The sequence below is a fragment of the Pleurodeles waltl genome, chromosome 9 (genome assembly GCF_031143425.1).
Source record: "Pleurodeles waltl isolate 20211129_DDA chromosome 9, aPleWal1.hap1.20221129, whole genome shotgun sequence".
Taxonomy (NCBI): domain Eukaryota; kingdom Metazoa; phylum Chordata; class Amphibia; order Caudata; family Salamandridae; genus Pleurodeles; species Pleurodeles waltl.
Genome location: NC_090448.1, coordinates 325,957,125 through 325,978,770, shown reverse-complemented (window position 1 = coordinate 325,978,770; position 21,646 = coordinate 325,957,125). Strand labels below are relative to the sequence as shown.

The 21,646-nt window shown below is 42.7% G+C and overlaps 1 protein-coding gene across 4 annotated transcripts in view; it reads left to right on the top strand.

Annotated features, from left to right (window-relative positions):
* The window catches only part of UBA7 (ubiquitin like modifier activating enzyme 7), a 912,980-nt gene extending 907,487 nt beyond the window's left edge, over positions 1 to 5,493 (top strand). For all 4 annotated transcript variants that reach the window (XM_069206847.1, XM_069206846.1, XM_069206844.1 and 1 more), the window contains one exon: positions 2,407 to 5,493. In XM_069206847.1, coding sequence (XP_069062948.1) covers positions 2,407 to 2,548 — 142 coding nt within the window. In that variant the 3' untranslated portion in view covers positions 2,549 to 5,493. The remainder of the gene's footprint in view (positions 1 to 2,406) is intronic.
* The last annotated feature ends 16,153 nt before the right edge of the window (positions 5,494 to 21,646 follow it).

Below are 21,646 nucleotides of genomic sequence, written 5' to 3'. Positions count from 1 at the left end.
CATGCTAGCACAGTGGTAGCAGCAGCATTAGATCAGGTGGAATCAGCCCATAAGCTTTCCGGAGGCAGCTTCTTCAGTTGTGCGTAGTAGATCTTATGTAAAAAACAATTAATTGAGAGATGATCCGTTTTTGCACTGCCTTGCCCTTCTTTGCTCCATAGAACTCAGCAAAGAGCTGATGTTTCACCCAATGGTCTTTGGTGCCATCAGTATAAGAGCTTTATGCCCTCTTAGGGTCTAAACAAATAATGAAGTCTCTCATTCTGCTTAGAGGGTTGAGGTGAGGCAAAGAATGCTGTAAGGGTGTTAGTCTGCCTGACTTGAAATGTAGTGACCACTTTCAGTAGAGTTTTAGCTGGGGTCTACAACCCCAACCTATACTGAAAGAATGTCGTATAATGTGGGTTGATAGAAAGAACCTGCAGCTCTCTCACGTGCCTAGCTGATGTTATGGTGATGAGAAAGACTGTTTTCAAGGTCAGAATCCTTAATGGACAACTGTTCAGTGGCTCAAAAGGAGTGCACATAAAAAAGTGCAAACTAAGTTCAAGAACCACAGTGGCATCACAAAGGGCTTTTCTGGAAATAAATGTTGTTCAAAAATCTGATCTCAACAGGAGAATTAAACAAAGAAGGCTGATCCGGCAACAAAAAAAGCCAAAAGAGCTGACACACAGCCTTTAACAGTGCCCAAAGCAAGTCATTCCTGGGCCAGGGACACAACATACTTCAGAAAACTCAGCTTGTAGTAGGTCTTCTTATTAGTGCCCCACCAACCCCCAAATGTGTCCAATCGGCTGGCAAACATTGGATTTTATAGAGATTCCTTGCAATCAAAAGGACATCAATGACCTCTGGAGGAAGGCTGAAAGAGGTCAGCTACCATTGCTCAATCTCCAACCATGGAGATACAAATTGTGCAGGTCCTCCTGCATGATAAGGGCAGTGTCAAAATCAGAAGGATTGTGTTTTGGTTGTGTTCTCTTAGTTTGACAATGTAAAGTTGGCCTTGCAGTCCCATATGGCCTTTGGAGTCATATGGGCACAGTCATCACAGTTCTTTAGATTGTGTTCAGATCCTTGGCACCAAAGAGACACTTTGTGATGGTCCGACACAGACAATTGTTTGTGACAGTTCCTGCATGGCTTGAACCCTGTTGTTTTAGAGGGTGTTATTTCAAGGTTTGTCAGCAAAGAGCCACACCACTGCCACCTACTGACAAACAAAAATGCTGCTTTAAGGTATCGGGAACCAATCTGACACCTGGGGAGTGTTCACATGGCGAGGAATCTGCCATTTGGAGTATCCATCAGAAATATACATTTGCATAGATATCTCTTTCAGATAGAGCCTTTATAGAAGACACGAGGACGGATTAACTATTACTAACATTTAGCTCTGGGTTTGTGTCACAAAAGTGATGCAAACCCATGCAGAATGTTTATTTGGAATTAACGTTCCCGCACAAAACCTGTTTGTACATGAAAGTTGCCTGGAAGTAATTGTAATTGCTTTGTGCTGCTTTGCAATAATTTGCATCAAAGGGGATATTCAATGAGTGTTACAGTGTAACCACCCATAGTTTGTAATGCAAATCCCTATCTGCTATCAATACTAGAGAGGGTTTTAGACCACAAATAATTTAAGCTTTGCTTTAACTTGGGAAAATGCTTTTATTTCTCCACACTTTTCTGACTTTGCATTTTTTCTACACTGTACAGCACATATTCAAAGCGGGATAAGTTTTAAAGTTTGTCTAGGTTTATTATTTTTCTATTGGAATGGTACCCTTCCAAAATAGAACCTGCGCTAGACGCGACACAGACAACTTTGCACCATGGTGCAGATGTGTGTACATGCCGCTAGGCAGCCTGATTGTATGTCATCGCTAGGAGGAGACTTGAGGAGGACACAGCTATACCTCAATAGATATGGCACTTTCCTGCTCTGTCCCTCACACACAACTCAGTGCAGCATAATATGCTGCTGCGCTGTTGCATGACATCTTTGTAAAGCTTCCCCTAAGTCTGCCTCGGGACTAAAGTGAACTTCTAAAATGAATGTGGTAAAACGGATTTGAATCTGGGGCTTCTACTTCTGGACTAACAACTGTTAACAGCAACTATTGATTTCCCTCAAACTATTAGTTTAACTTTTATTAGGGGTGCTCCCTTGCACAGCAGCTTCTCTAAGTTTTCTTCTGTCTATACCTCCCTGGCACTAGGAACTGCAGGCACATAACGTACCTGTACAGCATCACAGTTAAGTTACCATTAATCACGTAGCAGCATGTAATTCTCTAAACAACCCAAAATAACCAGTGTTTTGTCAGTTCCCATAAGCATTTTAATGACATTCCATAGTAGTGTGCTATCATCACTCATGCTCTGATTTTCTGTCTCTAGGTTGACTGAAATTGTGAGAACTGTCACCCACAGAGAGATCCCGGCCCACCTGAAATTCCTGGTCTTTGAAGTTCTATGTAGAGATGAAGAGGAGGAAGATGATGATGCAATAGTCCCACCTGTCCGCTATGAGTTCCGCTAAAAGTACTAATATTTCAGTCCCCGTGGGAACGGGGAAGCAATGCTTTTGAGCTGTAGAATTCGGAATCGGAGATATTTGTTGGAATGTGTCTCTGTTTATTTTTGTTCTTGAAAATCTAGGCAATTAGGCAATTAAGGAGAATAAGGAGCAGACTCAACTATCACTTACCAAAAATAAATTCATATATTTTCTTTTCCTTCGTATGAGCTTGTTGGACTTCAGTCCATTTCTCTGTCGTATACACTGACCAAGAATAATAATAGTTTTATGGTCAAGCATATATATTCTCCATATAAGACAGAGGGCTTCTCATAATCCAGATAGTAGGTGTTTAAGTTTTTCAAAATACCACTACATTATTTAAAAAATACAGCCTACTCAATGACAAGTGAATAGTTTTTAGACACACTTTAAATGTTGAGTATTTTTTATGGGTTGTGGGCCACCTGGCTGAAGTCCTCCATCCTGATCTACATTTGTAACCACTTTCCATACAGGACTAAAAGCATTATTTAGAGATGTTGCCGCAAGTCATCTTTTGAGACATCTACTGTAAGTCTGTCTCAAGACCATGACTTGACACCATGACATGAACAACCTTGACACCACGGCTAGAAACTACCTTTTTTGACCATTACTAACAGCTGTCCTTTGAAACCTTAACTAACACCAGTCTCTTGAGAATGAGGCTAGTAGTATCTCCTGAGACTATGACAATAAACTCTCTATTGAAGGACTTGGGCCTCATTTAGAGTTTGGCAGATGGGTTAGCCCATTTGCCAAACTCCAAATCAGGTTCTTAGTTAGAAGCTGTCAGCTGTCTATTGAAATGGTGTCTTGCATCTCTCACTTGAGACCATGGCCTGTAGCTGTCTCTTGAGATCATAGCATACATGAGAAGTCTTCTGAAACTGTGAACAAACTTAGGCTCATATTGATGAGATCCTTGCGCTGCCATTGCATCACTTTTTGACGCAAATGCGGCACAAACCACTAACTCATATTTATGAGGCCAGGCAAAGCCACTTTGCATGGCTTTAAATGGTCTCATAAATATGGAATAAGGAAAGGCAGCGCAAATCTCTGCGTTGCTTTACTCTGCGCTAGGGAGGCATTACATGGACGTTGTGTGGGTGTTCCCACTAAACACCCAGGGATTTTGACACCCCCCCAGATCTGCAAGACCTTGTCAACTTGGGGATGCGCCAAAACCTTACGCCTCCCAGGGGAGGCAAAATGAAGACACATATCACAGTGTAAGGGTGCCTGTGCTGGTGCTAGCCTGCCAAAAGATCGCCAGCATGGGGGGACAGGACAGGAACGCACCATATTCCACAGATATGCCGTATTCCTGCCCTTTCCCTGTGATGCAGGGCAGCACAGCAAGGTAACTTGCTGTACTGCCCTGCACCACAAATCCATAAATATGCCCTTTAGTTTCATGGGACCACTAGTTTTGATGTTTTGGTTGGGCTCAGTGTGTTAAAGCCTGGGTGTGATCAAATGCATTTTTCCAGAACCACGTGTGTTCAAATCGTCATAAGGAACTCAAGAAAAGGCAGTATGGAGGACACACCATACTAAGAACCTTTACTTGGGGTTATCCTGCCTTCCAGTTCTCAAAAGGCATCACCCATTCATTTTAATACCTCACTTCTACACTGTTTAGGAATCAGGGACAATCGTGAGATCCTTATTACAACTCTGCTCTTCACATTCCTTGTTATGTGGTGTTAACCGCTTATGTTAAAAAAAAAAAAAAACCTCTGGAAAATTTTGATAGCCATCAATCTCAGAGTGCCTCCCCAGGTAGGGAACAGGACACCTCCTCTTCGTGTTTTTTTTAATGCGTAAGTTATCATCGATCTAATTACCTGCACCTCTGTGTAGCAACAATAAATATCTGAATACAAAAAAATGTCTAATACAAATGGAGCCCAGGCTGATTTAATTATTTATTTCCCTAAAGCTTTCATGTATACTTCAAAGTGCATGTGACTTCCCACTGGTCACTTATAACAGCCCTAGATGTGATACGACTTTCACAGAGTCTCTCAGTGGACAAGCAGAAGGAGCTCCAGTTGGTGGAACTCTTTCTTGAAGAATATAGGAAAGTCATCCCGTGAGAAGGTGAACATCTTCCTGACTTTGGGATCAGATCACTGTATTAGACAATAGATTTGGCATGGTGGGGCTTGGTGTTCACCTACCAAACAGAGCGCTGCAAAAAATCTCCACTGCGACACATAACTTAATTACGAACAAGCATTGGCAAAGCTAATTGGCCTGACATTAGCAGCCAGCCTTTTGGCACTTCTTGTTTTGTCATGGTTTTTTAAAAACGTTATTGTTCAAAAAGGTTCCAGGCCCTCATCCATCTAAAAAAATATATATTGAAGAAAAAATATATATTGTTTGGGCACAAAAAAGCAGATATTGCCATAGAACTCCCTAGCACTGAAGGGAACTACTTTGTGCATGGATGTGCTCCTTGTGAAGTGGCAGCATGCCATAAGTCTTAGTGGAGTCAGCAGATAGCTTAAGATGGCTGACGAATCGCCCCTTGATGCATGCTGGAGTGGGTGGAAGAAAAGTATGAATGACGCAACCACAGACTACTGGATGAAAGCTAGCTGAAATCCTCTATAAAAATGTTATAAACATAATTTTAGTAAAGTCAAATGAAAATGACTAACACAGACCTAAAAAAGGTAATTGCTCTGACATTGGCTGCCATCCTATTGCTTTTGAGAAAGGAGGAAAGAAAAGCGCAAGAAAGGAAGGCAGCAGAGGAGCAAGGTAGAAATCAAGAAGTTAAGAAAGAAGGAAGGAAAGAAAAAAAGAAGAGGAGGAATTAAAAGGGCAAAAGAGAAAGCAGGCAGAAAGAAATCAAGAAAGAAGTCAGTCAAGAAATAAGAAAACGACAAGGCAAAAGAGAATGAAGGAAATAAAAAAGAAGATGGAAATAAAAAGGGCAGAAAAGACAAATAAAGAAGGCAAGAGTGAAGGAAGGCAAGAAGAAAAGAAGCGAAGGTGAAAGAAAGAAGAGAGAAGAAAAGGCAACAGGAAAACGGAGGAAGCAAAGAAAGAGAGAAAGGCATGGTTGGCAAGATAAGCAGAGCACATTATCCAGAGTTCAAGTGAGCTGCAGTCAGTTAAACAAGAGCACTCCAAAACAAATTTACAACAGCATTAGCAGGAGGTGGGATTATGTACTTACATTAAAAGTGTATTGTTATCACATCAGGCTGTAAACACCAAGACAACACTAAAGTAATTATAAAGTAACAACAAAAACACCACCACTGAAGGGAACTACCTTGTGTGCAGATGCGTTCCTTGTGAAAGAGCAAAATGAAGTCACTCAAAATGATGGTAACAAGTGATTTACGTAGGCTGACCGATTGTCTGAGGGGATATACTGCAGTGGGCGGAAGCAAAATGTGAATGACTCAACAAACCAATGGATGAAGAGAGGTGGCTGAAAGCCCCTTTCAGTAAGTATATTATACATATAATTTTATTAAAATCAAAAGGTCTTGGCTTACACCAGACCTAAAAAGTAAAAGCAAGTCCTGATAGAGAGCCGAGAGAGGGATTAAAACCTAGAAGTGCGGACATCCATGTTTGTGGACACCTGAAGGGGGCTGAGTGCAAATTGTATTTTATTCTATTTTCCAGATGTTATGATATCAAGATAATGTGATTGCTTAATGCTAGTGTATGGATTTATAAAGCACTGATCCTTCACTGAGATAACTAAGATGTCATCTTAAAAGCAAAGGCTAAAAATAAAAGTTAAATGAACTGGCACATGCATATAAGAAAAGTATGGACATTGCTTTCTTTTGATGTAATTATTTTTTCCAAATAATTTCCATGTACGTGTTTGTCAAAAAGCTTCACTCCCAATCTGCCAACCAAAGGTGCTGCTAGCATTTGGAAGATTTACAGAAATAGTGTCAAAATGGCTGGCTTCCTGCCATGGCCCCACTGTTCGAATGGATCACATGGGCCATATCTAACAGGTTGGTCTGAAAATAGTGCTTAATTTAAGCCAGTGGTTGTAGGTGGGTCCCACTGGCACTCATTTTTGGGGATTGGCACTTAACTTTTCTCATGACACTTTATTTCAGAGCAAAAGAGATGAAAAGGAATAAGAGAAAGAGGGAAAACCGTGACAACTAGAGAAAGCAGGAGCCTGCAAAGTGTGATAAAGGGCCAGGGACTAGTGGCGGATTAAAGAGTATTTAAGGGAATCAATACTACACAGCTTATATATTCAACAAGCCCACATTCAATAGCGCCAGCAGCGTGCTTCTGAGGAAAGCCTTGGATCCAACACTTATTTTTCAAATTAACCACTGTCAGTAACATCACGTGTCACGTGTGCTCAGCAGGAGAAAGCGGTGTACGAGGCCGGGCCCATCCTGCTAAACATGGTAAAATATGGAACAAATGGTGGGGAGATGTTGATGTGGCCCCATGATACTGTCTTTACCTTAACGTTGTTTGGTTTGAGGTCCTGTGGATCCACCCTTGGTTCCATATTTAATCTCATATTACCTGTCTATCAGAGTGGTAGTGACTGTGACCTTGATGTGCTTGTGACCTTTTGTATTGTTATAACATCAATTACATTTTTATTTATTTTTTTAATTCAGTTTCACAGCTTGGACACGTGGTCAGTGCAGTAAGACTATGCTTACATGGGTGGTAAACTCATTCTAGCATTAAGGCAGGCTCTGTTCCCTCAAAAATACAGAGAGGTGACCTTTCCTTAATCCAGAGTTGACAAACAAAATTCGATTAAAAAAAAAACTAGACCTCTTCTAATTGTATTTTTGTTTTCATTACAGTATGCAGTGCAACAGTAGCATTAAAGATTACACACAGGTTAAGGCGATACATTTTCATGACATCTTGCAATTACTTCAGCAGGTTCTTCAGAGGAAATCAATTGCAAGCAAATTCATGTGTACAAATTTTTTGAATATTTACATCTACCACCTTGCCTCTGTAGCCAAACTCAGATACTAAATTAAACACACAGGGGCATATTTATTAAAGACTTGAGTCACACTTGGAAGAGCGAGGTAACTGTTAAGTTGGATTTATCAACTAGTCAAGGACACTTTGCATGGCTTGCCTAGCTTGATAAATCTAGGGTAACGCACCATAGCGCAAATCACTGCGTTGCGTTACTCTGCCCTGGGAAGGGGTTCCATGGGTGGATTGTTGGTGTTCCCCCCACATCCACCCATGGATTTTGGTGCATTCCCAGATTTGCCATTATTGGTAGATCTGGGAATGCATCAAATTGCTACGCCTCCCTAGGTGAGGTGTCAAATTGCTTTGCCTTCCCAGGTGAGGCGTAAAAAGGAGAAATATCTTTATTTCTTCTCATTACTTCCTCTTTCTATGTGTAATAGCATGAGGAGAATGCCTCTCAGGATTGTTTATGTGCAGGAAGATGCCCCTTCCTGCACAAAAACAATCCTGCTTACAACGGAGGCGCCCTCGCACCATAGTGCAGGGGTGGCTGCGCTGGTGCTAGTCAGCACATTGCGCACCAGAGCAGGGAAAAGACAGGAATGCACTGTACTATGTTAAATACAGCACATTCCTGCCCATTCCCTATCATGCAGCAAGGTGACTTGCTGTGCCATATGATTTATTTAACAAATATGCCCCATATTTTAGAGGTAATATGGTTTTCTCCTCACTCGTCTTCTTCCCATTTCAGGATGTTCTATTAGTAGCAGGACTGGGTCGATGCTTAACACCCCTGCACACTTCACCTCACAGGAAAGATTCACTAAAATGTTCCTCTAATCTGACACTAGTGTATCCAAATCCTGTTTCAGGTAGATCTCTTTCTGCTGCCCATTTTCGAAGTTCATGTACTCAGGTGGACATATGAGTTGAAAATGATATATTCATTGCTTGAGTTGATAGTTATATATCTGTTGCATAGCAGACTTATGTTTAAATATCTCCAAGTCTATGGCCAACAGTTTGAGCTCTATAGCTGGCTCCTCATTTTGCTTAGAGGCAACAGAAGAGGCATGCTTGTATTCATGGTGTTATTCCACCACAGTATGCCATCTCTGTATTGTGTCATTTCCAGGCAGAAATGCAGATTGTGCATACAACTCTACTGCGTAATCAGAGTCTGCCGGTCCGGGACTGTATCGTAGCCAAACAGTGGATGCTTCATGGTCAATTTTATTCAAGACAATATCAGTAAAATATATGTGTGTGTATATATATTGTCATTAGGTAGCTATAGTTAGGACCATTTTTAGTATAGACAGTGTTTTTTTTCTGCCAGTAACTTTGGCGCCCTTTGATGAATCTTCATGAAAGATTCAAAACTTATACTTTGGTCAGTTCAGCTGCTGTCTAGAAAGTTTCGGGTTGATCTGTCAAGCAGGGGCCGAGAAAAAGAGGGGGTCCTGTAACTCTTTTTCCCCATTCTATGTCAATGGGATTTCTCAAATTGTTTAACACAACTACAGCCCGAACCACTAAACAGAATTACACCAAATTTGGCAGAAAGCTAGCTCTTAGTCCCAAAAGCACACTTTTTGTGATTTGGTGTAAATACGTTTAGTAGTTTTGCAGAAATTAGAGTTTAAAAAATATAGATAAATAGAGACGCAGATCCGACTAACCCCTGCAGATATCTAACTTGCCATCAACACTTCAACAAGGAAGTGTTGGCAGCCATATTGGGACTTGGCTTCAAACAAGTCCCTGAAAAAAAAATTGTTAAAAAAACAGAAAATGGGCCAGGGTAGGGACACCCTGACCCCTTAGCTCTGGTGCTGGGGTCTGAGAGGGACCCCGCCAGGGCTTAAAAGTTTTTTTTTTATCAGAAAAATCCACGGATGGATCTGCAGATTTATTTTGGACATTTTAAACCTCCACTCCTCTACCACCTTGCCAGGCATACATTGAAAGGATGAAGGGGGATCTGTTGCAGAGCCCCGGGACCACCATCCCCTGGGGTCTATATAGGTTGGAGCGCAGCCCCCCTCGTGGAGCCAATGATGGCCCTAGGGACCGCCACGCCCAGGGCCGGCTCCTGCTATGTCCTGGGGTGCCCATCCTTGGGAACTAGCTGTTCGCTGTGGCTTGGCAGGAGCTTTGACAGCTCCCACCAAGTCAGAGCAAACACTTCACTTTCTGCAAGTGAGAACTGTCAAACAGCTCTCACTTGTAGAAAGTGAAGTTTTCATCTATTTCCCTGCACGCAGATATGCATGCAGGGAAACAGATGAAAACATCGCTCCCACAAGCAGCTATTTAAAGCAGCTCCCTGCTTGTGGGAGTAATACTGGCTCCAGCACGACGTGGTGAGCTGGCTAGGACCGCAGGGGCCTCCAGACCTCCCCCTCAATCCTGTCACTCTCTCTCTCTCTCTCTCTCTCTCTCTCTCTCTCTCTCTCTCTCTCTCTTCCATCCCATAAAGGGATGGAAGAAAGAGAGAGATTGTCATTGCAGTGGTCTCTCCATACAATGACTGCAAAGAGTCAGACTAACAACATATTCGGTATGAATGTTATAGTTATGTTTAGATGCAGAGATGCACAGTAAGGTGTCACCTATGGCCTAAAGATTAAGCTCACAGACCCTCACAATGAAAGTTGAGGGTTTTACTCAAGATGTCTGTGATCATTTTCCTTCTTTAATGTCTTTTAAACTTCAAACGTTTAAGGTTCATATCGAGAGGTTATCTCACTCTTAATTGACAAATGCATTTTTCTTTTAAATTTTCCAGAAATATCTCATTCTAAGTATATCGTTCATCAAAGTCTAAAAAAACTTTCTATTTCTCTCCCTCTCACTTTCTCTGTTTCAATCTTTCTCCCACTCTCAGACCCTCATGCACCCCCTCACAGACCCACTCAGACTCTCACAGACCCACTGGGACCCTCACGCACCCACTCACAGACCCACACAGACACTGACGCACCCATTCACAGACTGACTAAAATACTGATGCACCCATTCTCACACACACACAGACACTCTCAAGCCACCCTCACACCCAGATACACCCTCTCACATCTATTTCTACACCCAGAGAGACTGGCCTTGGCCAACTCATGCTGCGAACAATTGGGTGGTTAGGGAGGTTGGCTGCAGGGTCTGGCCACAGGTCAGGCCCTGCGGCTAACCCCTGCCTCACACAGCAAAAAGCCATGCACGGCGATGGTTGGATTAACGTATAGTAAAAAAAAATGAATTTACGTTAAAAAAAAATATAGAAATTCACTGGAAAAAACAAAGGCTACTGGGACATTATAGTTAGGAAATAGAATTTTTTTTAAAACAGAAATTCACTTAATAAAACAATGGTTACAGGGACGTTATAGTTAGGCTCACGTTTTAAATGTAGAAAACGACAAAAATTCACCAGTTATAGTTAGTTCTCTCAAGTAACTATGGGTCAGATGTACGAAAATACAATTTTATTTTTTAAATAGCAACTTAATAGAAATTGCTATTTAAGAAATGTAAAATGCAATGTACAAAGACACCGATTTCCTAGTAGCGCTTCCTACAAAGTAAGAAATCCCATTGTATTTGAGCCAGTTTTACAATTCCCAAATAGTGATTTCTTATTAGGAAATCGCCATTTAGGAAATGCAAAGTCAAGGATGGCAATGGGTAAAAGGTCCCTCTTGGCTCACCCCAAAAATAGGGGTGAACCTGTAGAGCACACATATGCCCAAGGGGCATGTGTGCGCTCTACTACAATTTAAAAATAAAAAACACTTTGGGGTGCTTATTTTAAATTGCACATGGTTACCATCAACTTCAAGGCGGTGGTAATGCATCACCCAAATGCCCAAGTCGCATTTAGGAAATGCATGGTAAATCAGAATAGGAATTACAAATAGGAAATCCCTATTTATGGTCTCCTATTCTGGGAATCGCAGATTGCGATTTCTACCGGGTGGAAATCGCAATTTGCGATTCCTTAAAGGACTTTGTACGTAAGAAAAGCCCATTTTGCATTTCTTAACGGCCCGAAATAGCAATTTGGACCATTAAGAAATGCAAACTGGCTTTGTACATCTGGCTCTATAACTCGCACCCTTGCCATGCACTGCTAATTAACCCACAAATTATGCACTCATGACATCTTTGATAACATCATTGGTAATATCAATGTAATATTTGCAGTAACATTTTTGACAAAAAAACTGTGCATGGTGAGGGTGCGAGTTGTAGTTACTTTAGGGCACGAGTTATAGTTACTTTAGCTAACTCTAACTATAACGGCTGAATTTCTATGGTTTGGTACGTTTAAAATGTGAGCCTAACTATAACATTCCCGTAACTTTTCCTTTTTTAAGTGAAAAAAAAAATGTGTATATATATATATATATATATATATATATATATGTGATTTGTGCTATATGGGATTAAAGTAAATTCTGAGACACGTGCAAACCTCCATTCTGAATCAAATAAGTATTGCAACACCCACCTTTTAGTGAGTTCTATGCCTACATATAGCTTTCTTCACCAAACAATCCTGCCTGTATCCCAGGCCCCCTTGCACCATGGCAAAGGGATTCTGCGTTGGGGCTAGGCAGCACTCAATGCACCAGTGCAGAGAGACAGCAGGAAGGCATCATATCTTAGTATGAATTCCAATTGCACAGACTTAGAACCCCACGGAATAAAAAACAATGGTTCACACAATCTCTAAAGCAACAAAGGCAATAGCTCAACATAGTGGAGGCATGCAAACAAAAGAACAGCCGCCCCCTTTGGTCTATCATTAACTTACTGGAGCGTGGGGTGGCTGGAACCCTAAGCAACACCGTGCCAGAAGCAAAGTGGATCGAGTACATCTCCAAGCTATACGACTGTCAGGAAGTGGTAGAATGCAACTTGAGCTTAAATGATGAGCCAAATCACTTATCCATCGAAGTACAAAAGATCGAAGGTCACCTTAGGCACTGCAGAACAAAGGGGCCCCTTGCCCAAATGTCCTCCCCCTGGGGGTCCTAAAACACGATCTGTAATTTTGGTCCAACCAATTTACTAATCTGATCACCTCTTGCGTCACAGAAAATAAAATCCCTGACTCCTTGAGAGGGGCAATTCTCCACCCAATTTACAAGAAAGGCCCCTATAGGAACCATGACAGCTATCGCTTGATTGCCCTCCTCAACACTGACGCAAAAATATTCGCAGAGTCCCTGCTAGTGGAAATAAAAGACTGGGCTTCTACACAGAACCTAATCCCATTGGACCAAACAGGTTTCAGTCCCTCATCAAGTACCACAGACAACTATGTAACGCTAGCAATACTGGCAGAGAAGTACACAAAAATGAAAATGGCCATGTACTCCTGCTTTGTGGACCTCTCCACAGCTTTCAACTCTGTGGAATGGCACAGGTTATGGAAAAAAATAGCAGATCTCAATATTCCACCAAACTTGCTAAAAAGAATACAGCTCTTATATTCTGACAACTGGGCCACGATAAAAGTTGGCTGCAATGGAAGAGACTCAGCAAAAATTCAGAAAGGAAGAGGAGTAAAGCATGGCTCCATCCTAGTCCCAATGCTTTTCAATCTATATCTTGCAGACCTGTGTGCATATTTGAACTCTGCCAGTTCCCATCCCCCCAAATTAGGTTCCCAACTTCTAACTTCACTTCTCTATGCAGAAAACATCGTCCTCTTGAACCTATCAGGCACAGGGCTGCAAAAACTGCTTAACCGCCTGGATCAGTATTGCAAATCCAACATGTTACTTGGAAAACCAGAGAAAACCAAGGTAGTCATCTTCTTCAAGTGCATAGTAAAGAAAAAGTAGTGGCTATGTGGAAACCAGCTTGTGGACAGAAGTAATAACTACAAATATTTGGGAGTTTGGTTACAGGAAACCGCTTGCATTTAAACACCCTGAAAGCCAGAGTGGCAGCAGAACTAGCAGCCCTTCAAAAACTTTCTACGAATCTGAAAAGTTCTACCTGGAGGCCGCTCCTCACTGTGATCAGAGTGAAGTTCCTGCCTTCCCTGATATACAGCCTAGAAAGTTATCCTGCCAAGTTTAATGATTTCCTGAACATCGCTAAGAGTAAAGTTTTTCGACTTCCCCTCCGCCTGCCACACAGCTTCTCACCAGCGCAAATCAAACTAGAATTCGGGCTGCAAGACCAAGACCTGGTACAGAACAAAGCCATCCTTAAATATGCCTCCCTATTAAGACAAGTGCCACCAAACACACTAAAAGCACTAATCAGGGAAGAATCAGGCCTGATCTTGCCGGTCAACTCAAATTCTTGGTCTGACAAAATCACTTGAGCAATCAAGCAACTTCAGGTAGAAGAGCTGTGGCAAAAGTCCTTATCGCATAATGCCTTTATGAAGCTAATAAATAAGCAAATCAAACAGCTATTGTGGAGCAAGGACAAAAAGCAAATTCAGGTCATGTTCCCACTCATGGATGACTATAAACCTGTATAAGACACCGACAGCACAGGCATACATGGGAGAAACACGAAACCAATTCCTGAAAGTAAATGTGCTGCACGCGAGGCTGGATACCCTTCCCTCACCCAACATTGTCCCAAAATGGTATAACCCCTCACAAACCAGGAAGTGCAGGCTATGTGCATATCATCAGGAAGATTTTCTACACCTTCTATGCATATGTCCTGCACTGGCACCTTGGTGCAAACTGTACCTTAAAAACATGTTCAACGCAAACAGCATTCGATCATGCCAACAAGCCATCCTATTTTGCCTCAAAGGACTGACACCTCAGCACATGGCATGTGTAGCAAAATTCATATTAAAAGCAGAACTCCTGTTAAAACATGTGCCGACAATTGCTGAAAGCTGAGGAAGATATTCAGCCCATGACTAAACAATCTTCCTTTAATTACTCTCTTGCTCTGCCCAGATGCAGAACATTACGGACAGCACGGAGGGCGATCATCACCCCTGACGAAACAGACATCCTGTTAATGAGACACCCTACAAGTAGTCGAAGGACTGTTGTTTTTACTCACTTTAATCTAGAAATCCCACGTGGTGTCTGAGCTACTAATTACATCATTTATGTGTATTTCTGACTGCAATGATTTTATCAATTATGCAACAAAGGTATATCTATCTTTAAAAAGCATTGATGCGGATAATCTAAATTAGTTCATTTATTATCAGTGTGATTTTACAAATATTTTGCATTAATACAACATGTACATCAACTTTGAGGAAGTGAATAGACCATTAGGAGTTTACTGATATTATTCAAATGCATTCAGGAGTCTTCAATTATTCCTTACGTTCTTCCTAGTGGCCATAGTGAGTAGGCTATGAACTTAATGCGCTTTGACGATCATAATAGGAATATAACTTCAAGCTTTTTATGATGATTATGAGAGTAAATGTTGTCAGGATTCTGAATATATTCAGAATTAGGCACCTTAGCATTAACATCTTCTGAATCGACTTTCGATTTTACGGTGACATTATTATTATTGGAACAAATGTTTGCACTTCACATCATGTTATAACTCTGATGATAAAGATTTTTTTTTTTTTTATATATTTGAACAATGAACGGTATTTTAGAAATGGTATTTTGTAAATGTCAATGCAGCCGCTATAGTTCTTTTCATATATAGTGTAATGATTTGTATTACTCAAACAATAAAGCTATTGCACTTGTACTTACAAATATTTCCTTTCAAGATTCCTCACACATTAGTATGTTTTCCTGCTCTTTCCTTTTGATGTAGGTCAGCAGCAAGTTGTTGCTGTATTGCATTGTGGCAAATGTTAGTAATCTTGGTCTTGGCGGCAAATGCCAAAACCAACTCCTAAAGCAACAAAATCACGTTCTCCAATGCAGAGATTCTATTCTCTGCTTCTGACACTCAAATGGTGATCATCTGCGGCCTACCAGAAGAGACTATCATAAAGTCCACTGGAATCACCTTATTTTAATTTGTGCACATGCAGTTTTTATTGCTCTGAATTTATCAAGTAGTGATGCATTTTTAACCTGTGCTAAGGGAACGTGCTCTGCTGCTTTCTGCCCATTGGTTGAGCATACCTCCCTAGTTTTGACACCACTACCATTACCACAAGATGTTATTTTGAGTCATTGTGACATGCAGAAGCGTTCCCTTAGTGGTCTTTTCACCTGCCTGAAGCCCCACCACAGTGCTTTACCTATAATGTACTAGTTTGTTTTACCAGACACATTCTCAGAAGAGCAGAGTTGCCAAGAACTTCCCTTGTACACGCTAGTTCAGCAAGCAGGAGGACAGCGATGATGGAATCACAAATAAAGTTTGGACAGTAAAATTGGAAGCTTAATATACCTTACATCCCATCTACTCTGATTCATTTTTCTGGGCACCAGTTTGCTGCTCATTAAATAGTGTGCCCTGGCCAGCGGCTGCTGAATCTGAACTGTACCTCTACCAAAAAGCATTTGCAATGCAATAGGTCTCGCTGTTGGAGCTATTGACATTGTAAATGCATAACTGGACTTTTTTGCCACATTAAGTGTTCAACCCTGACATATTTTGGTCCTTTCTGAAACATAATTCCAGTGGTCCTGCATATAACTAAAGGACTATTAGGCCTAATGGAATATGTTTTTAAACAAGACCCTTAAAACAGAAACTACTCCTAGGTAGAAAACATATTTACTTGGCAGTTGGTACAGGCGACATTGCCCACGGGGCAAAGAATAAATAGTTGTACTCCAGGAATACATGCTTACTGGATCACTTTCCCTTTACTGCAGTCGGGGGAGTTGAACAAAACGCCCATGATTTTTCACATGCTTGAGGAAAGCCACCTCACATGATTAATGATCCTCAGTCAGTCTTGAACTTAAATATTAGCTATAAAATATTGACCATTGTACAGCATAATCAACTGTAAGCTCTCCTCAAGGTTAGTTTTATAAATACACGTACACACAACTCACGTTTCACATACTCAAACGTATGCAGTTCATCTAGTCAGCTTTCTGCTTTGTACTCTCAGCTTGTATCACATTATAAAAATAAAACTACAAGTCCCAGAATACAAAACTGAAACAAAATAAATGAGCGAACTACGCATCGATCTAGGGAGCTGGACCACTTTACGAATACTACTCCAAGTGCTGGTTTAAAGCTTGTATCATGTTCTAAAAATAAAACTACAAGTCCTAGAATGAATATGTATGCTGCAAAGAATGTCTACTAAGCAGATCAGAGTGCATATAATGTAAGAAAATGTCAAAATAACTCTAGTGATTAATGTTCCTTTTGGAGATAGAATGTACTTTTGTCTAGTGGAAGTTTAGACTCATTATAAGGTAGCGAGAGGGTTAATATGCCTGCTGCAAAGAACATGTACTAAGCATATCAGAGTGCAAATAATGTAAAAACGATACCACCAATCGAGTTCGCTCTGTGAGCGCAATGGGAGCCAAGAGAATGTACTTTTGTCTAGTGGAAGCTTGGAGTCATCATATGGTAGCGCACAGGGTTAATATGCCTGCTGCAAAGAACGTGTACTAAGCATATCAGAGTGCATATAATGTAAAAACAATACAGCCGATCAAGTTCACCCTCTGAGTGCTGTGAGCGACATGGCAGCCAAGAGAAAGTACTTTTGTTTAGTGAAAGCTTGGAGTCATCATAAGGTAGCACACCGGGTTAAAATGCTTGCTGCAAAGAAAGTGTATTAAGCAGATTAGAGTGCATATAATGTAAAAACAATACCGCCAATCGAGTTCACACTGTGAGCGCCATGGCAGCCAAGAGAATGTGCTTTGTCTAGTGGAAGCTAGGAGTCATCATAAGGTAGAGCACAGGGTTAATATGCCTACCGTAAAGAACATGTACTAAGCAGATCAGAGTGCATGTAATGTAAAAATTATACCGCCAATCGAGTTAGTGCTCTGAGAGTGCCATGACAGCCAAGAGAATGTACCTTTGTCTAGTGGAAGTTTGGAGTCATCATAAGGTAGTGCACAAGGTTAATGTGCCTGCTGCAAAGAATGAGTACTAGGCAAATTACAAAGTGCATGTAATGTAAAAATGTCCAAATAACTCTGTCGATTTTTGTTCTGTATGGAGAGAGAAAACGTACTTTTGTCTATTGGAAGCTAGGAGTCATCATAAGGTAGCGCACAAGGTTAATATGCCTGCTGCAAAGAATGAGTAGTAAGCAGATCAGAGTGCATATATTGTACAAACGATACCGCTGATGGAGTTTGCACTGTGAGGGCCATGGCAGCCACAAAGCGCAGACAGAAAAAAAAAGTAGTTTGCCCATGCTGAAGTATATCTGGAATCGTGCAATTATCCCTGTAGCAGGGCGGTAACTAAACGTAAAGCATTTACCAATTACATAAAGTGATTTTTGAAAAGCAAGCCCATGAACAAATGAAAGTGATGGGCATGAGGTGGGCATGTTTAAAAGCCCACAATGCGCACAACAGGTCAAAGCGTTTGCGTGCTCAACCCTAAAAACGAAGTAGATAAGAAGAGAAGGTCTAGTATTATATACAGCGACACATGCAAGGCAGAAATTTTGTCAAATGAGTACAATGATTCACTATGGGCAAGGAGGAGAGTTGATGATATGGGTAGTAGCCATGCACCTTTTTTAAAGGGAGAAATTATTTTTTGCCTACAGCTAAAAAATAAATACACCTCATGAACGAAGAAAGAAGTGGAAGAGGAGACAAGCTTGGCAATCTGAACATAAACTACAAAAACGTGAAATAGTGTATTTTTCACCCTTTCCTGGTAGGAAGAAAGATGCCACCATTTTGACCAGCGGTTTGCACCCCTAGCCCCTCTTATGCTTCCAAAGATGGGCGAGCACCAGTCAGATTAGCCTTATTGGGATCATGTTCAGGCCCTAGCCAGACATTCACAGTGCATCTGCACAGCCCCTGGGGGTTTGCAGCCAAGACAGCACAAAATGGCCAATGTCAGCCACAGGCTACCCCTGGCTTTATTAAGCATTTGATGAGGTAAGCCTTTAGCCTTACTCTGGCTGTGTTCATTGCCATGGATAGGCTAGCCACAGGAACAATATAGGCTTCTCAGTTCTAGAAGTGGCTTACAGAATAATTTAACAACACAGAGACAAAGTGGCGTCTCCAGTGCTCTGCATTCACAAAAAGGTTTGCCCATTCACATGTGCCACCGTTTGCTCCTCCTTGCAGACATCTTCCAAACGAGATCATACCCTGAATGCTGCACACAAGCTTGGAAAATGTGGGGCTCTGCCAACGTTACCTGCAAGAAACCCTGGTTTTTAGGGCACATCCTGCAAATTTCCAGTCTGTGCTTCAGAAACGAACAGCAAAGATAAAATGTATTTTTACCTACCAGAAACAAAGACGCTCGAAGGAGAAAGATTTCTGGACACACTAGAAGAGATTATTGGTAATGGCATGCTACAAAACATAGCAAATAAAACAGCAGTATACATGTGCCAGCCTAGCCAGGCTCCTCTTTGCAATCCACAAGAGCAGAATAAGTTCACCACAGCGAGCCAAACAATAAACAGACAAGGCTTGGTTAAGCCGGAGTAAATGTGATTCTCCATCCTCGGATTAACCTCCTCAAAAACTGATGCTTGTTGCCTTGTTTCACAAGCTGCATCCCCCCTTTGGTCTGTTGGCAACGTAGAAGAGTCGTTCCATGGCTCCATTTGAGGAGTCCACTACAGGAACCGTCAAACAGACAAGCCCTTGCCTGCGAAGGGCGCACTTTCCCTAAACGCTGATTCGTGTGGCAGGGTGAGCCAATGAGGTGACGAATGAGGCACTTTTGAAGCCTCCAGCACGGGTTCATGAGAACTCGGTCACCCCACCATCCTCGGCCCTAAAACAAAAAAGTAGTTCGCTCACACGAAGGATACCAGCAATGGGGAAATTATCCATGTAACAGCGGCAGCCTGCAAGGGGTGACAAACCCGCCCCAAGGTTTAACAAACATAAAACATTCACCAATGACATCAAGGGATTTTTGCAAGGCAGGCCCAACAACAAATGAAAGTGTTGGGCGTGGTTGAAGTCCATAGATAGAAAACTACATGTCGATAAAAGCAGGGCTTGCGTGCTGCTACACTCAACCTAAATATTAATTCACACTCCTGTTCCTTAAGAGTGCAGGCTATTCTCCAATGGGTGAGCAGCTTAGCCCAATTGCTTCACAGGCCTGCTCAAACCGCAGGTCACCTCAACCTCTCAAACCCTCATGCTCCTTACACCATCCAGTTTACCTAGACCAGCAGGCACCCAGTTAGTAACTTGTGACCTTCTTGCACTGACCGGAAAACTACTTCACATCTCAGGCCGTTGGTAAATCACAAGAAGGGTGCCACTCAAGGTCACTTCCACTCCAACCTTCGTTCGAGCAGGACCCCTGCAGGCACCTTTCTCACCGGTGGACAGTGTTGAGGTTCAGATCTGCTCTAGGGCATGCCATTGGTCCTCTCTGTGAACAGGACCGACCTGCCTCTTCAGGCCTTCTCTTAGCAGTGGTCTGTTATGTTTCCTAAAATATTGGTCACTCTCACCCCCAAAACAGAAACTCTTACCACAACGAAGGCCCAGATTTACAAACGACCTGTGCCTCTGAAGCGTCTCTTTTTTTTGACACATTGGCGGCACAGGCTGCTGACCCATATCTACAAGGCCACACAAAACCACTTTGTGTGGCTTTACATGGCCTTGTGGATATGGAGTAAGGCAACACACCGCAAGTCGCTGCGTTGCCTTACTTTGCATCAGGGAGGCATTTCCATGGGTGTTGCGTGGGTCATGGCCATGGATTTTGATGCCCTCACAGATTTACAAGGTTTTGGAAACCTGGGAATGTGTCAAAACCCTACCCTATCCCAGAGGTGACGTAAAAGTGATGCAGCAGGGAGAAATATCTTTATTTCTCCCAGTCTTTTCCTTGTTCTATGTGTGCTGCAACTTGCAGCACACATAGAAAGAGGAAAACTCCTCTTGGGACGGTTTTTGTGCAGGAAGGTACCCCTTCCTGCACAAAAACAATCATCCCTGCAACGCAGGCACCCTTGCACCCTGGTGCAAGGCTGCCTGCTTTGAGGCACGGCAGCAATTTGTGCAACGGTGCAGGATGAAAGGACAGCAATGCGCCGTATCTCATTGATACAGCACATTCCTGCCCTATTGCCCTGCGCCAAAACATTGTGGCCCAAAATGTATAGCCCCCCCAGGTGCATAGGGCAAGATCTAGAGGATTCCATTTATGTAGTCATGAATGTGTGCAGAATTTTGGGAGACGGGAAAAGCGCCCCCGCCAAAGTGGGGGGGCACGGACCGTTAGGAGCCGTGGGCTACGGGGCCCTGCACTCCCCTCTGGTGCGCACCTAGGGTGCGCAGATGGCCGGGCGGACTTCCGCCCCCGGGCCTCGCGAAGCCTGGGGGCGGAAGTCTTCCCCAAAAGGAACGTTGGGTCCGCGTTGGGCCCTGACTGGTTCCGGCCGCCGCGAACTGGTGGGGGGCTATTTAACGGCCCCCCCAAGAAGGTAAGTCCTTCTTCACTATTTCGCGGCGGCCGTACGGGAGCGGGGTCCCGCGATTGCTGTTTTTGCTGGCTTGCAGTGTTCCTGGTTCTTCGCGCCTTCCAGGATCCATTGGAGAGGTCGTCCTCGGGCTCCCAGGATTTCTTTGGCGTCGCGTCCCGCGATTGCTGTTTTTACTGGTTTGCGGTGTTCCCTGGTCCTTCGCTCCTTCCAGGAACCATTGGAGAGGTCGTCCTCGGGCTCCCAGGATTTCTTTGGCGTCGCGTCCAGGGTCGCGTGTGGAGGAGTCATCGGCGGAGGGGTTCGGTAAGTATTTTCGCCGCGTGGGGCTAGCCGGTGGGGCTTTAATTCAGCAGAATTAGCACAGCGTGCAGCGCGTTGACGGGGCAAATATTAGCTGCTTTAATTAACGTTGCTGCGTGTAACAGGTGCGATATTCGGTCCTGTGGGAGTGCAGGAGCGCCGCGCTTAGGCTAGGGAAGGAGAGCACTGCTGTCCCTGGAACAGTGCCAGGGTCTTTCTTATCAAATAAC